We start from the raw sequence: 17816 nt of genomic DNA, 5'->3' as shown, positions 1-17816 counted from the left end.
CTATTTCCACCTGATTCAAAGGCATGTTAAGAATGAAAATAAGGAAACATCTTAATTTTTTTTTTTTTTTCGTTTTATTGAGTCAGTCAGATCTGTCCTATGAGCTTTTTCCAGATAAGAGCTCTGGATGACTCACCAGCCGGGCTGCTGCATATCACAGCGGCACGGAGGGAGACCTCAACTTCCCACCCACCAAAAACAATAAAGGTCTGTATCAAATGATGCTGAACAGCTGGACAAATGTAACACGATTGGAGAGCAGCTCTAATAGTTTAGAGTGCTGAGAGATAAACAGACAACAAACACAATTCCTCCCAAACAGGATAGAAAAATAACATCTGTCACACCCATTCATCTGCTCCCTTATCCCAATAAAACTGGGGCTTCACTGAAGCAACTGTACTGATCGAGGTAAACAAGGTCACTTAAAACTCACACGGTGGCCAACTGTTACTTAACAAACACGTAACGTTGGAGTAAAAAAGAAATCAAACAAACCAAATCACAGACATGGGTTTCACTATCATCTGAAAAGGCATTGATTGCACATCTGTGGAAGCTTTCATCCCGTAGTAAACAATTCAGCTTTGTGACATAAAGGCATCTTAGAGTCTCGATCACACTGAAACAAATGGACGATACACTCGTGACCACTCTGGGTCGGTGGACTCAAAAAGAAAAACAAAACAAACAAAGAAAACATACAAAATTCAAAAAGTTGAAATTAAATTCACCGTAACAAATTAAATGTGAACGTGTCGTGACAATACTGCATACAAACAGATACACGGCAGGTGTGTGATCTAAAAATCTTGCATTTAAGAGAACTTTGACATTTTGGAGAACTGTGTAAGCTTGCTTACTCTGCAGAGAGAAGACTGACAACACGTGACAGTCGTTAGTGTTATGGTGGGGTTATACGTCCTATACCTTGGTTGACACATGACACGGAGTAGCCAGGGTACAGACACGAGGGCCTTACAGGTCCCGACAGGTAAAACAGAATGAATTCTCTTCCACTGACATTGTTGTTTAAAAAAACAAACAAAAACAAACAAACAGCTGCGTTTCAGACGTAGAGTGTCTTGGCTTTTGCCCGCTTCTTCCTATTTCCAGCCTACATGCTGAGCTAACATATAAACAGAGTGGTTTCAATTCTCCCAGTGGGCCGAGAGTAATCTGAATAAACGTTATTTTTACCCACATTTCCTTCAGCTCAGTAGAGTCGCTTTAGCAGAGTGGATAAGAAACAGGTCAAACAGCGGAAGTAAAAGTCCTGACTTAAGGTCCACAGTCTGTTGTTCTGGAGCTTTCATGCACACTGCACATCCTTCCTTTTCAGTTAAAGACGTATTACAAAGATGATCTCAGGGAAACTGTGAATGCATCCTCGCTATCTGCACCAGCAGTCCAGGCACTTCCTTAGACCAGACGTTTAGCTCAGAGCCTTTTTTTGCAACAACAGAAAATTTAACTCAATTTAGCAGCTAGTTCTGCGAATTAACAAACAAAATGTGAAAAAATGACACAAATAATATATTAAAAAGAAAAAGCACAAGACTCCTAAGGATACACAAGAACCCCACTCTCTTTACTACTCTTCCTTCTCTGTGTTACAGTCCAAAAATTTTATGCGTCTGTGCAACAGGGAGTGGCAGTTTGTTCCTATTGTAAAAAAGAAAGAAAGAAATGACCTTAACCGTTACCTTCTAATCTTCACATTGTAACCTAGTGACCTCTGTGTAAAACCAAAGTCTTACAGTAAAGTGCACTTCATCTATCTGTTCCTTAATGCTTACATAATAATGCTTCAAAATAAGCACAATAACATGATTCACAGGTTTGATTCTCCCTCGAAAAGAAGACGGAGCACGGCACTGAGCCTGTTGATTCTACCGAAGTGCAGGAAAACTGTGCACCTGAACACTTCTTAAAGAAACTCCGGCACAGACGGATCATGACCGCAAACCTGTGCGACAGCTTAAATAACACGTTACACCCGGCATCCGTGTACCCATTCAGTAAGCGGTGCTACAAGACTAGGCGCTTGCAGTTTCCTATGTGCAAATTTCCAGCAGTCATGCTCTTGTCTTTCAAGCCTGTATTACTGTGGCGCTGAGAAAGACGCGGCTCCTCGGTGGAGGAAGATTCCTTATCGTTGCTTATGTGCCCTTGAGCTCTTAGCCGACCTCGGAGACGTCCTGGTTCACACAGGTCTCCTAGCAGTCTCCGGTTTTCTCCGCACGTCTGCAGTCTCTCTTCTCTGAGGGCTACCTGATCCGCCCATCGCTTTTCACTGGGCCCATATCAGATTTAGGGTCTGGGGACAATGGGCTCCAGGCAGTCTTGGAACAAGACCCCAAAGCTGGGCATGAGGAAGTCTGTGTTGCACACAAGTCGCCGATAACCCAGAAGGACTCAACAGAAGTGTCCACCCATGCATCAAGGGCCTGGCCCACCAACTGGGCATTACGCTGGGCCACCTGCATGGCAGGTTCTTGGGGAGGCAGTTTAAGCACTGAGCTCAGCTGCTGGAAGCTCTGCTCCAGGTACAAGTTCCCTGGAGGTCCTGCATGAAGCCAGCTGTCCTCTTCTAGAACAGAAGGAGAGAAAAAAATCAGAAGAAGATGACATGAGTGTCTGAAAAATCCACCAAAGTTTTCAGATTTGAATGATCAAGCACTAATGTACGCCCGGGGACATTCTGCATGTTTTTATTCCCAATAAATCCAAAGCAAAGATTAAGACTAACAATGAACACCATCAACTGTGCAGTCTGACATAGCCGATGCCATGTTTGCCCAGGTAGGCATGGTCATTGATTACAGCACACACCAGCATTGTAGTTTATTTACTGTAGCTGATGAAGCTTGTAGGCAACACCAAACTTCTGTGTGTGTGCGTGTGAGAGAGAGAGAGAGAGAGAGAGTAGTTTTGGGCACTTTAAGGGGTGCGTCTACTTCTTAAAACCTTTATATTGCCATTTGTTTTCCAAATAAAGCATGCTGGAAACAGAAATCAAAGGTGAAAATCATATTTTTTAAGTTGATGTAATAATATTGGTTTAAAATAGTGGAAAGTAGAGAATTTAATAGCCAACATTAGTTTCTTGCCGATATATCAGCATGGACTGGTATGATAAATGAGTTTTAAAAAATAAATTAAATAAATAAAGGGGCAGGAAAACACCCAATAAATAGCGTTATGAGTGCTGACATCGTTTACCTAAAAACACATATTTGAATATTAGGAAATTGGTTTTAATAATGTGAAAACAAAACAAAAATATAATGTCCTGAAAAATACTTTCAGCACAGCATGCTTTTTTGGTGACTGGCTTTATTCACCAATAGCAATCAGTATTAGAAAAGCTTCTGTCATTAAACCTGCATGCTCTCTTTTCCATAGAGTACTGATTGGGACAGCTATTTAAAAGTGGTACTGTAAAACTAGCAAGGCCTCCTTCTTCTCTACCATCTTCAGCTGCATCGTCTTCCAATTGGGCCTCAGGGATTCTTAAGATGTTTGCGGACATAAACAAAAACTTGCTGTTACTGTTAACCATTTGCATTCACAAAAATTGACCTGAAAGGGTCAGACAAACTATAAAGAAGCAAAAATAAATGCATTCACCTGATACCCATCCACTTACATTTACCAATTACAGCAGACTGAACAATAGTATGGCTTTAACTTCTGTGTGAACCAAATGTGTGAAAGCCTGAAATGGTGTGTCACAAAATGTTGGAATGACATGACTGAAAACATTTGAAGTTCAAGACTTTTAAAGGGCACAGAGACGCCCTGTGATCGCGACAGACAGGACTGAACAAGTATTTAGGGAAAATGTAGTGCTTGACTGATTTGGTGTTTCATCATGTGATTCTGTCACAGAAAGTGAAATAAAGAAAAACATCAGCCTTATCTTTTCAAATTAAAAATGAAAATAAAGAGCTATAAATACATGTCTCACCTTTGCGTAGCGGCTCCTTGTTATTAAAAGTTAACGGCATGACAAGAAAGTGAACTTCTGCCACACGCTCCCATTGTTTTAACACCCGTACCGTCCAGGTGCCCGGCCGCAGGGGGTGCTGCAGTGGCGGTTTGTAGTGTGTGTACTCTGCATCCAAATCCACTGTAATGTCATAAGATGCCGCCACCACCAAAGCCGGGTCGACCCACACAATAGTGGCGGTGAGATTCGGACCACGTGCCCACTTCTGGACTGCCAGAGGTTCATCCAAAGGGCCGATCACCCCACCGAAGTTACGGAAGATCCTCTCTTTGGGATCCCACTCTGTGCCAATCTTAGGATAACAAAAAAAGTCATTTTTAAAAAATATTTTTAAAAATTTATGTGACATATGTTACATCCCTCTGCAGCCCCTAATCATCTCAATGGTGCTAATTGGCCACACCTAGTCAGGTGTGGATAAACGCATACCTTAGGCAAGCTTCCTGGGGGAGCTCACTTGCCTTTGCGGCACTAGCCATTTTAGCCAACCTGCTGTGCATTTTAGGATTTAAAACCTCTTCTCACTAACACTCTGGTATTCATCTCCTTTTTTATGTTGCGGCTTTGAGCCAGGTTGTAACATAAGTGGGGGCTCATCCGGGATCTTCGGACATTTTTGTGGAGACTGAATATCAGTTTTTTGTATTGCTTTTAAGTGGGTGAGTGAAGGTGTTCACTGTGATTGAGCTACGTCCCTTTAGTAAGTGTGTTTCAGCTGGGTGGCTGTGCTGCCCTTCCATCGAAGCACTTGTTTGTTGTTTTAGTTTATTGTGTTTGGTGGTTATCCTGGGTGGGGGTACAGAGTTTGGTAGGAGACTATATCTTTGGTCTGCTGCCTGCTCTCGAGTTGGCGTTTAAAGTTGCCTCGAGTCCGGTACACCACTGAAGACTAGACAGGTAAACTTTTATTGTTTTTAGCATCTTAGGTTGGGAGTTGTGCATAGTAAATCAGTGGCAGCAAACTTGGCAGGAGGTTTGAGACCATTCAATAATTATGGTCTTGTGCCTGAGGCAGGTAGGCCGTTTTTAAGTTGGCATAATGTATACTGTGTGTGCATATGTCAGTGTTGATGGATGCTAATGAGATCCTTGTGAGGTGAGTGCTTTGTGCTGTGACCTTTAGTGTTGTGGTAAATATGGCTACTTTTGTTGGATCACTTGTGATTGTTGTTGGCCAAGTGATGGCAATAACACTGAGGGGTGCTGAGCAACCCTTGATGCGATCGTTGTGTGGCCATAGCTCTCCGTTTTGTGGGTGGTCACTAGTATGCTTGCTTTACTGAACCTTGTGGATTAAAGCCTTATGTTACGACCCGGCTCAAAGCCGCAACATAAAAAAGGAGATGAATACCAGAGTGTTAGTGAGAAGAGGTTTTAAATCCTAAAATGCACAGCAGGTTGGCTAAAACAGCTGGTGCCACCAAGGCAAAGGCAAGTGAGCTCCCCCAGGAAGCTTGCCTAAGGTATGCTTTTATCCACACCTGACTAGGTGTGGCCAATTAGCACCAGCTGAAAACATTGAGATGATTAGGGGCTGCAGAGGGATGTAACACATAATACAACAACACTGACAACACTACAAAAGAGACCCACTCCTTTCTGTCTGAAGAAGGTGAGTGAATATTCATTTCTTCCAGTATTAACATACTTTTTGTTAAACTAATTAAACTTCAGTTTAGCTTTTGTCAGATCACGCCTGATACAGCCACCCTAATTTTTAGATATCAGCTAGAAAATCTTCCTCATGTTGCAGTCGTCTTGATCTTGAAAGTTTGTACAAAAAAACCCTAAAGAGTGCTTACTTCCAGATTCTTGAGCCTTTCAAATTCTTTAAGGTTCTTCTCAAGGACGAGTGTAGCCTGAGGCACTGCCCACATCTCCAAAGTCTCCCTGGCCTTTGACTCCACTGCCTGGACTTCTTGGCGAACCAGGTACCCTTGGAAACGGTCATCATAAAAGTATACATGCACAGATAGAGGGACGCCTACTGGTTCAAACCTGGGAGAAAAAAAATAGATAAATTAAACATGACAAAGAAAATAGCTTATGTGCTGTGTTAGTGACAATAACAAAGCAAAGCAGAACAGACTCTCCACCTGCAGGCCTTCACGTTGCTCTGAGCAGTCACCAAACTCTTCAGGCCCAGGCGAAAGAATGACAAGTACGCCGTGAGAGCCACGTCACTGAGAGAGCCCACGCCATCCAGCTGCTCAAACAGGCTCTCCCAATATGCTTTGATAGCAACAGTTCCTGGAGCATACTGGCCATACAGGTGAGTGTCCAGGATGTCTATGGCCTCCTGGTTCACCGAGGACTCAAACTTGCGGGCAAAGAATGTTGGACGGGTCAGTTGCTGTGGATGAGGAAGAGAAAATAGCAAAAACATATTTGACAAAGAATTAGAATTTAGTTAAAGTCAGTTTGATTTAGCATTAAATAAAGCCCTTCTTCTGGAAAGTATCTGCAGTTCTGCCCTTGTGCTTATTCAAAACCACCGGACTCTGTTGACAAAAACAGTGATTTCCCATCTTACAGAAACAGGGCTCATTAGTCTACTTTGTGTGCCTTTCCTTGCTTGCAGTCAGAACTAACCCCAAAGAACTCCAGGAGCCAGATAATAATACAAACTAATTGATTGAGGAAAGAAATATTTAAAATGTTTTTAAATATAACCTAGTGCTAGCAAAGTGTACCTAACAAAGTGGCCACTGAGTGTATATGGCTTCTGTCTATATCACCCAGCCCTGTTTTTTGTTTTAAAGTGGCATCCTCTGTTGAACTCACCTGGATTCGAACGAGGTCTTGTGGTTTAAAATCATTGGGAGAGCAGCCACACCAGTCAACAATGTGCTTGTACTGACATTTACAGCCCAGCTTACGGTTCCAGTTGGTGACGCGCAGGTTATTGTCCACCAGGGTGTCACACATGAGACTGTTCCCGAGCACTGTGTGGAAGAAAGACTGGGAAGAAAGGATAGGAGTAGGTACGTTATTTCTTCACTGTGTGAGAAAACAGTGTGGCCAAGTGTTGTGTCCAAATTAAGCTTGTGTAAACCATCAAATATACCTATGAACTGTTTCTAACCACACTCTAAATTACAAAAAGGTCACAGCTCTATAGCGGTGAACAGACAACTCTTCTGAGACCAAACTACACAGATAAAATATAGCGAAGCCTCCTCATCTTGCACTTCTGCTGCACGCTGTGCCAGAAAGCTTAAAGTATTACATTATCTCTGCTGCTAGGCTCTTCTGACTTGGCAGGGGACGATGAGCCTGAGACAGGCTTCTATATGAAACTGTCTCAACAACGGGAGATAAACAGACTGCCTACAGCTCGCTTACCTCAGCAGGAAGCAGAGCGTAGGAATAGAACTGCTTCAGCCCCGACACAAGCTCGTCCTGGGAGTTGATGACGTACTCCACAAAACGGCGGGTGAGTGCAAACCAATCGGAGCCGCCTGAGACCTCCAGGCCTTCGGGGATGTTGCGCTCGCCTAGACGCCACATGTGGTTGTCACACTCGTGGAAGAGACGGTCAAGGCCCTGCTTCTTAATAAACCTGGAACACAGGACACAGCTGAAAATGATGGGTGGAAGAGACACGGGTGAAGGTATTTGCACCATTCATCGCAGTAAATGATAAAGAACTGTAACACTGCATTAAATAATGGATCTGACAGAGCTCTCTGCTCCCCAGCTCATCTGTATCTGCAGCAATATTTAAATACACTTCTATTTGCTGAGAATTTATAGAGCAACTTTTTGTGATTTCATTCATTAACATTGTTCAGTTACAGTTTTTCTGTAGTATTAAAAGGTGTGTCAAATGTAATTTATTATAAGTCAAAATGCCATCCCGATGTCAGTATTTGCAGACTGTGCTGCCTTTATGTAGCAAACTCACCGGGCATTCTCTCTCCCATGGGACTTGAGAAAGTTCTTATCTCTGTGCAGCGACAGGAAAGCCACCAGTTCATCATTGGTCCTGCAGGAGGGCATTATGGTGAGAATTGAAAGGAGGAAAGGTTATGTTGAAGCAGGAGACCAAAAAAAGGGCCATCTACAGGGTTCTTTGGACTGTGTTATGAGTATTGTGCTAGCTGAAATAAACTACTCTGGACACCACACAGAAAACATTGTCTTTCTGTGCTGTGTCCAAGCAAGCCTTTTCCCCTTGAGATGGTTCAGGTGGACTAACAGCTGCTTTGTTAGGGGTTCAAAGCTGCCCCAGAAACAAGCCAGCCAAAACTGATTCATGCCCAAAATAATTCATTTGAAGCTGCCACTAGATTCTCTTATCTGCCAACTGTTAAGTTTCTTTGTAATGTTGCTGTAAAAAGCGCCGTAATTGTAGGTGCAGTTTTGCAAAAGGGAAAGAGGCATTCAAAAATAATGAAAAATGGCTCAAGATACAAACTTTGAGGGAATACAACAAACACAAAGTAGGTTAAAGAGGTAGTGCACACTAAAATGCTTTTTTTAATTTTTAGCTCTAAAATAAACTTCACTGTGACAGAGTGAAAATGGCTCAAGACACCCTTTTCTGTTTGGGATTATGAAAGATAAGTGGTGTAACCAGCTGTTAAGTTTCTTTTGTTTTAACATGGCGGTTCAATGATTTTGACAGGAGCAGAAGCAACACCATGCTGCAATGTTTCACTACACACCCACACGTCTCAGCACTGCTTTTGATGGCAGGACACTGAACTGATAGCAAGAGGGCGAGAGAGAGTCAAAGACAGCTTTGGGCATTACTAGGGCTTCAGGTAAAAGCTTGAATTTATACAGTTTATGACCATCCTGATCTCCCATGACCCTCTGTGGCAGATGTTCATTGACAATCTGTCTAATCCTCTTTTTTTCACTTGGCCTGAGATTCACTGAGCAACTCCTGCCTCACATATCTATGTCCCCTCTTCAGTAACCCATCTAAACTCAAAGCATTTTTTTTAATCTTGCACTGCATGGATTTAGGCTCAAATGTGGGAGTGAATGTACACCTTAGGTAAAGTGCAACAAAGATTAGCTGTTGAGTTTATTTCTATGTATATATGTGTGTGTGACCAACCTAGTTGGAAAGTCTGTGGCACTAAGATTGATGAAAAAATCCCACTTCCAGTCCAGCATGGAGAGCAGATCCTGCATGCTGCGTAGGTAGGCTTTGAGAAGGCTGGCTCCTCCCCAGATGGTGACCATGCGCCATGGCGTGGCTCTCACATTTGGGTACTGCTGGGCTATCTGCAGGACCTCCCGATGCATGTAGCCAGACCGCTGTCAGAGTTTTAAAACCAAAAGTCAGTTAAAGAGTTAAATGAGGAGAGGCTGCTTCTGAAACAAAAGCATAATCTACTTTTAGCTTTGTTCTCACAGAGCTGCAGCTGCCACTGTGCCAAGACCATCACACAAAACTGGCTCCTGTTGAAAGAGAATTTGATCTGAGAAGAACAACAGCCACATGGTGCTCTGTGCTGTGGGTCATAATGACGATAGAGGAAGAATCAAAATTAGTTTCTGTTGCTGGCTGTTCCTCCTTTAGGTGACTGCAGGTGAGACAAAAATAAATGAACTGAGCTTAAAAGATAGTCTGGAACAAACCACAGTGCGGGGATTAAAGGAAGAAATAGAGGCTGCTGAGCTGCCAAGCTTTATGCAGCGGTATTAAAAATTGAGTGAGTGAACATGTGACCACTGCAAGTGTCTAAAATATGCAAGAAACCAACAACTGAAGGTTCAACAATTCTTTTTATTATTTCTACTTGGAACTTAAACTGATTAATTATAACCTAATTAACAAGGGGCCTGTTCACAAATAAGGAGAGCTAATAAACGTTGTGAAGCAATAAATGGGCAGTTTAGGGAGACACAGACACTTCGAAAGTGACTGTTTGGGGACACAAAGTCCAATTGTGTTTAGCAAAGCATGAATAAAGGGTATCGATTCTGTCTTGTATATTTAAAAGAGGACAAAGATTGTATGAAAAGGGTATACAGTTTTTTTGCAGAAATTAGAAAATAGGAGAACGAATGGTCAAAGAGTAGTCTGAACTCAGTACTCGCCTTTAAACAGGAGAAGAAGAGGACAGGATAAGAGAGAGCAGAGCAGTTGGCAGACATTTTCTAGGACAAACCTGACCTGTTTTACAGCCTCATCTCTCAAACAGGCTTTTGCCTCTGAGATGGATGAGGTTAGGCAAGCAAAGTATCTAAGACTGTCTGTGGTGTGATTGTCCTACTGACGTCTTATCCATCATTGCCTCCGGTGAGCTGCTCTGCCGTCCCTTGGCAGCAGAACAGAGCAACTCCCTACGTCTCCACAACCTTTCCGGCAACACAGGTGCACTGAGAACAGGCACCTGTTTCTCTGCTGTCTCTGCTGAACGCACCTGAGGTCCCTGCCTCAGTACCAGCCGTGCATTTGTCTTTTGCCTTCCGGCTGCACATGACAGCAGACCTTTCCTCCACTAAATCCAGCCCCTAAGAATAACCACACTTTGCTCTATCCAGGCTAATCCCCTTTACTACACTGTGAGACCCGTGGGATAACTTTAACCTTCATAATGCAAATAAGATCTAACTGGGAAAAGCATCTGTGAGTGCACCAAACACATACTGTTTAATATAATATTTAAGCACCAAAAATAATACTGTCTAAAGAGACTGCATGGCAGTTGAAGCTCTGTAATTACCTTATCCACATGGATGTAGTAATAGTGGTCACGGTGATAAATGGCTTTGATGAGACGTTTGAGCTGCCGTACAGCACGGCCGTGGACCATCAGAACGAAAGCCACTCTGACGGGGTTCTCCACTTCGGATAGGCTGTCTTCCAGCTCACCAACAGCCTGAACTGGGTGTGACACACCTGTCCCAATAGGACAGACAAATATGACTCAGTAGGCTTGGGGGCACCTCTAAGCTAGCTGTTTAACAGGCACTATTAATGGATTGAAAGAGATTTAATTTTACCATGTTACATATCTGAAGTATTCAAAATCTAAAAGGGTTTTCTATTACTTTCCTTTTTGACAAAGCGTCCAACTCAGCAACACTGCAAGCTGCATTTACAGTAATGGCACAACTGAGCCAGAGGCGTGGGTTGAGTCTTTTGGCCCTGTGCAACCCCTGCATTATACTGCAGTTGCAAACAAGTTCCCTAAATGTGGCTATACAATCAGAGACATTTGACGATCTATAATGTATAACCCTAAAACTAAGCATAGCAATGGGCAAAAGATGGAAAGATTCTTCTGAGTTAAGGACATGAAACAGCTATTTGTTGCTGTTTATCATAGTGGGTCAAATCTTTTTGTTTTTAGTATTTGAATTTAGTACATTTTTAATTATGTACCAAAGAAAACTGTAACAGCTACAACATTGTTAGACTGAAAAATAACAAAATCTATAAAACAAAATTATCCTATAACTGTCAAGGAAATTTGGCAACAAAGAATGTCTAGACTGAAAATGCACTGGTGAGTAAAAATTACAGTAAATGTCAAAAAGTGTCATTTTGTTCATTTTTTACATTCATCTCCTTTCACGTTGAAGTTTGTAGACTACACGTGATTATAAATACTCATGCAAACTTTAGCGGGTTCTCACCAAGCTGAGGGCAGAACTGAGGGAGTGACTCTGGCATGAGCTGCCCGGCCTGATGCTGGCACACGATGTTGGCGATCTCCTGTCTGCACTGCTGTGACGCGGCGCGGTGCAGAGCAGACAGCGCATCCTTTCCTATGATATCACATTTAGGCACAAAGTCACTGTTGGGGGCTTGGTGCGCCCCGTCCACGCTGCCTGGCTCTCCTGGTATGGCAGCAGCAGGTAACTTGCCTGCCCCGTCTGGGCGGATCTCGCTAAGGTTACGGCTGCTGGAGAGATCGTGGGGGACTACACCATCTACTCCAACCCCTGTCATTCCCCGTTCCTGGGGGGTCTTCAGCCTGATGTTGGGCTTCCCTCCACGGCGGCTGCTCCCTCTCCTCAGTGCACTGGCACCATTGCTTCCCTTGTTTCTCCCCGACAATGAATTCTGTGCGTTGTCTTTCTTGGGGTCCTGGTTGTCGTGGTCAGGCAGCTTAGACTGTCTTAGTTTTCTCTGAGGAAAGAGAGAGAGCAGAGACATATTTTAAATCCTGCTCTGTTGCCAGTCATTCCATAAGGTTATCTTGGACAACCACTACTGAGAGGAGGCGTTATTTCTTTGGAGTCATAATGAATCATAATGAATCCACAGAAATGACACATAAGGTAAACAAGGACCTCGACTAGGGCAGCAGTAGACAGATCCCCAGAGGGAAGGATGTGTTTACTTGCTTTTGTTTTTTTCATTCTGCCAATCTGGGTTATTTTTAGCTGAGCCTCTGCCTTTTTATGGAGCTAATCTGCAAAAAGTGGACAGTCACACATGATTCCAGTGATTCACTGTACCGACCTGAGTTTCCTCCCTCTGGCCGAAATCACAGGCAGGAAAAATGCACACACATGCAAGTAGGTCACATGTTTACAGCCCCTTCATACACACATTAAGAAGTGACAATGTGGCAAATTTACTTGCACTTTAGTGCTAAAATTATCTCAAAGAGCTCAGGGGGATTTTGTGACAAATTAACAACAATATTCTATCATTTTAGTTTATTATAATAATAAAAAATCAGTAAAGCACTAACTTTGATAGTGTTTGACTGTAACCTCTTAAAAATCAAACCAGGGCTTGAGAGCTTCCTTAAAATGTCAAGATAAGACCTTCTTATAAATGCTTTGACATAATAAAATCAGTGAAGTGTCCCACTGCTGCAGTCTCTGGCCGTAAAATCTCTAAATGTTAAGTCCACCCAGTGTTTGTCATATAGTTATACTTTTGTGAAAATGTCAACATAAAAGGGAAAGATCAGCTTTGGGGCAGGTGCAGAGCTGCCCGTTTTCCCCAGCAGGAAAATTATGTAAACACTAATGAAAGCTAGAAAGGTCTCTTTCCTCAAGTGCAAAAAACAAAACAAAAGAATGCATCATAGAGAATAGTGTGTTATCATCTAAACTGATGTTGTATCAAAATGAAAGAGGACCCAGTTTAAGTTTTACATCTAAGGCTCAGTTTCAAAGCAAAAGCTTTGAGTGAATCAGTCTCACTAGAGTAGAAATCACACCTCAAAAAATAAAGGCAGAGGACTTTTTTGGAGGGAAAGACACTCACACGCACACAGTTTAAGCCATTTTAAATCTTCTAGCCAAATAACATCATAGTTTTGGCACACTAAATTACTGGTTCATATAAAAAGTCCCTTCAAAATATTCATTTGGAGAAGAGAAAGAAGAGCGAGTGGGTGAGAGTGTTCTGCCTCTGTCAGAAGTTATGGTAAAACGTGGGCCCGCTCATTCGCCTCACACCGCTGGCACCCCGACAGCCCAGAGATTGTGGGAACAGAAGATGGACCGGGTCTGTGCGGTGGGACGAGGAGCCAGATAATACATGGCCAACACACCAGCTGCCAACCAATAAAGCAAAGTCAGCTACTGGCTGCCAACTGCAGTCTCAAATCCAATACAGTAAGAGGGATTGTGAAGTAAACTTACACAGCAGTCAGTGCAGTGCAAACCTACTGGAAGATGCTTATATACATTTAAGGAACCTTGCCATCTTTCTGAGAAATTATGACACCATACATGTCAACTCATCAAGAAAGCTTTGCTTCCTTTAATCGGTGTAAGAGCGGGTGCTTTAGTTACATCTTTATGTCAATTTCACAACACTCAAAGGCCAAACTAAACACAACCTCAGCTTCTGTGGAAGTGCTGGGAGGAAATCTGTGGTCTGACCAGCTGCACGATACTAACTCAGAATAGGCCTTAGAGAGTGACTACCCATGTTGCCTTACTTAACAAAGATTTATCCTTTTTTGTTGCCATTTCTGACCTTTTCATAAACCAAATTGTATTTGATGCAAAACGCCACAGCTGCAAAATGTGGCATTAATACGGCATAAATATGTAAAAATGCCAACAAAAACTTTTTGTTCTGAAAATCAAATTCCTGTAAAATTCAATTAAATAAAAAAAGAATAATAATAAAAACATTAATGGCATGATAACAACAAGCATGATTGCCAGCAAACATTCATAAGAAAGCTTAGTTTTCAGCTGCCAGCTGACATGTTTTTTGTGCAGAAAGCCAAGCACGCAGCACGGGCTAACATTTCAATTTTCCTTATCACTTGTGTTCACAGCTTTTAATTAACACCATCATGTCAAAAAAAAATGTATTGATTCAAAGGCAAGCCAGTCAGCCTCTTTACTTTCCAATTAAAGTCGAGTGAAACCATATCAGCGTTGCCATCTGCTGAAGCGTGAAGCTGCAGCAGCAGCGAGCACTCAGCTCTGCAGGAGAACCCGGGCGTGCAGAGGGTGATACGAGGATGACAAGCGTCATGTCTTCTTCTGTCCTCGCAATCCTTTCGCTCTTCTGCCCAAGGGATTTAATATAACGCATGTGACCGTGTTCACACATGCACTGCCAGACGCTGATTAGAGCAGATGCAAGATAAGGCAGAGATCGCTGAGCACGGGGAGACCGTTCAGAGGTGAAGTGATGATTAATGTGCACGCTCAAGTCAGAAATTTGATTCTGCATCTGCGAGAGTGCAAACATGCAGAGACCAAATGCTGACATTTGCATAGATGTCTGCCAACATAGCTGCATATAGAGCTGACATTTGTGCTGAGTGGTAGTGCCACAACTTCAGGGCCCAAAGATTAAAAACAGTCAATAAATAAATCTGATTAACAGTGAAGCAAACAACCAGTGCAGCTCTTTTCCCATCCACCTGCACACCTTTTAACTTTAAGACCATTATGCTTTCACCTGAGACACTCAACAGCAACCCCCGAGGTGCAGTTGAGCTTCTATAAAGCAGTGTGCACTTCTGCTCATTTAGAAACACAGAAGAGCTGCATTTAAACACAGAAACCACAGCCCTGCACACATTTCTCTTATCTTTGCTGAGGCATGTTTAAGCATGAATACAACTGGTGAAACAGCAAACAGAAACAGGTGATGAAAGCCGGAGCCTCTCTCAAAATCACTTCAGCAAGAAAAGTTGACTCACTTGCTGCATTTAAAGGAAATGATTTATTTATTTAGTCTAACATCACCATCTGACCGATTAGCTCATGGTTTAAACTGAAGTGGTCAGCAGCAAATCATTTCCTTGGCAAACAGAGGCTACTGTCCGCAGAGTAATGACCCATCTTTTTCCCTTTCTCTGAAGGAACAGCCAAACATCTTTCCCTCCCCTCCCACTCGGCCACTGTTACATCTGTTGCCTGCCTTAAACCTTGCCAGGCACAGAACTTCAATCTATCCACATTGGAAAAAATTACACCACCACATTGCTTGATACATCACAATAGTGAGCTGGCAGGGCTCCCACCTCAGTTTTCAGTGTGCATTCCTGTGGCTCCATCATCACTGGTGTGTCTCAAAAAATGAGTCCTGTACACGCATGGTTCACCTATCTATGTTAACAGCTCAGGTTACCTGACTTAGAGGGAGAACTGGAACAGAAACTGCCTCAAGGTAGCGCACTCCAGGTGTGCCAGGGAGACCCAGGGAAAGAAATTCCCACACAAGACTTGGCTACTGTCGAAGAAACGGTTTCAGTGGTATGTAGGAGAGGCAGCTCTCTGCTGAACTTTTTGGTATGACTCAAAGCTAATTGAAAGTCACAGAACAGCCACAAGCACATCACAATCCACAGGTTGATATAAATAAGTAGGAAACATAAAACAAAAGAGATCCAAGTCATCCTGGAACTACTACATGAAGGCGGTCCTGCTCACACTGATGAAGTGTTTGGGATCAATGAATCACCAGTCTGTTCTCATGCTCCCTCAAACTTACATTACTTCATAGCATACTATTCGTCTTAGATATTCCCCTCAGTCTGTTTTTCATCACATTTTAACAACGCCATGGTTTCCAAAAGAAATAAACATGAGCGGTGGTACCCAAGCTCACCGCTGTTCCTTAAACAAGTTAACTACCACTTAACTACTCCTCTGGTTTCATGGCTGTGACAGTCTAGCAACGAATACTTTCTCACCAGGTAGTGTGGTCAATGAGAGACTGAGGAACAGACAAACACGCAGGCAAGTAGGTAGGTAGGAGGGCTGGACAGGGCTGGTCCGTTGTGCTGAAATGTTTGGGAGCAGCGCTCTTCCCCAACTGCTAACAGCTAACATCAGCTATAACTCACAGGGGGCTAAGTGCTAACGACTAGCTCTACAATTAAACCAAAGCGAATAGCTGTCACGCCAAATACACCCGGAGGATCGGTTCCTCACCTCTGCCTCGCCTTCTTCCAGACTTCTCAGACTCCATACCACAAGCCCTTGAATCAGGAGGATAGTTAATGCGGCGGCAATCGCTAGTTTATATCGTCGGAGCAGCTTCTGCACTCGAACGCTGGCCACCATTTTTCCGACTCCGGTTGACTGGGAGCGCGTGCAGGGCTCATTCTGAGCGGCGCGCCCACGCGGGGTCGCTCAACATCCCGGTTTGCTGGAAAAAGTTATAAAGACGATTAGAACTGCTTATAATAATAATTAGTATTTATTTATTTGACTGTATTTTATAGCGTTCACTCACATTAGTTTTTTATATTTCCAATGACCTGAAATAAAAATAAATAAGTAAACGTTCTTTTTTAATTCATTTTCTATTTTCTTATTTCTTCAACATCAGTGTAATGGTATCAGAAACAAAATAAAAGAATAAATAAAAATATGCATTATATTTTCCTTCAACTTCCAGGTACAGACATAACATGACACTGACAGGTGACATATTAAAGGAAAATCTAACATACACTACACTTCATAGCATCTTCAGTTAGCATTGAGATTCAAGTTTCAGGAGGTCAGCCTTTACATTGGAGCTCAGTTTCCCCCCAAAACATGGTCCCTCATTTGGTGCTTTGATTCAGAACTGAATCCACCGTAGGTGTTCATTTGGGTTGAGTTACTGCAAAACCATAAGTCAGACATTTACATCCCCAACAGGTCCCAGAGCTCATATGACCCCCCCCCCCCCCCTTTTTTTTTAAACTTTGTTACATAAGTGCGTTGTAAAAATGTTATATTTAATTAAATCTGGCAAATCTGATGAGGTGCACGGTGATATTTTCTTGAAAGTGTGATATAAACAACATTTTACTTTACTTTTATAAGTAAAAGTAAGCCAAGTCAGTCAGGATGAGGGCATTGTTCTCCTGAAAGAGAGACCGCTCCCTTAAGGATAGCAGTGTTTCATCATAGAACAAAGGTAATTAGGCAGAAAAGCTGTGTATTGATTTGCAGTCACCCTTCCCTCCAAGGTGGCGACGAGACCCGCAGCATAACAAAGGCATCAGATCACCTTCAGCGTTATGGGTCAGGATTTTACTTGAATTAGGCATTTTTTAATTTTCTGTACTGATTAGGCCTGCCTATCAACACCCATTCATATGCATTTACATAAATAGTAAAATTCAATACGTGGTATAACACCCCCCACCCCCCACCCACCCCCCCCAAGAAAAACACACAACAACAACAACAGACAAACAAACAAACAACACAAAATGCCACAAAATATCAGTTAAGAAAACGAATTCAGAAAATTACTTCATTATAAAATGATACACTAAACTGTATGTTTACGGATTTGTTATTTATGTATTTATTACTGTGTAAAATACGCTGACTCGAATGAATACTTATTACTTAAAAAGCTTGCTGGAGTTTGGCTTTTCCAAGTTTTAGT

General features: G+C 42.6%; 1 protein-coding gene across 2 annotated transcripts; it reads right to left on the bottom strand.

Moving 5' to 3' along the window:
* Positions 1–51: 51 nt before the first annotated feature.
* Positions 52–16518, bottom strand: xylt2 (xylosyltransferase II). 2 transcript variants are annotated; one of them, XM_085403524.1, is made up of 11 exons: positions 16358–16518; positions 11621–12116; positions 10705–10880; positions 9087–9289; positions 7923–8003; positions 7361–7577; positions 6800–6976; positions 6112–6368; positions 5818–6013; positions 3974–4307; positions 52–2593 (listed from the first exon to the last, which is right to left on the bottom strand). In XM_085403524.1, exons 1-11 carry the CDS (start codon positions 16487–16489, stop codon positions 2271–2273), a joined length of 2592 nt encoding a protein of 863 aa, XP_085259650.1. In that variant the 5' UTR covers positions 16490–16518; the 3' UTR covers positions 52–2270. The 2 variants fall into 2 exon arrangements, with proteins under 2 accessions (XP_085259650.1, XP_085259651.1); XM_085403525.1 differs by having other exon boundaries at positions 52–2590.
* Between the last annotated feature and the right edge of the window lie 1298 nt (positions 16519–17816).

This window comes from Rhamphochromis longiceps, linkage group LG4, assembly GCF_057381845.1.
Source record: "Rhamphochromis longiceps isolate RC_006_pf linkage group LG4, R_longiceps_female_GT1.1, whole genome shotgun sequence".
NCBI classification, from domain to species: Eukaryota; Metazoa; Chordata; class Actinopteri; order Cichliformes; family Cichlidae; genus Rhamphochromis; species Rhamphochromis longiceps.
The sequence above is the reverse complement of the archived record's forward strand: the minus strand, read 5'-3'. Positions and strand labels throughout refer to the sequence as shown.

Excerpts from the sequence above, each read along its gene's own strand:
- xylt2 (XM_085403524.1), bottom strand. The coding sequence starts at position 16,489 with ATGGTGGCCAGCGTTCGAGTGCAGAAGCTGCTCCGACGATATAAACTA. Across the intron at positions 7,578-7,922 it reads CATGGGAGAGAGAATGCCCG|GTTTATTAAGAAGCAGGGCC; the intron begins GTGAGTTTGCTA and ends CCTGTGTTCCAG. Across the intron at positions 6,014-6,111 it reads AGCAACGTGAAGGCCTGCAG|GTTTGAACCAGTAGGCGTCC; the intron begins GTGGAGAGTCTG and ends TTTTTCTCCCAG.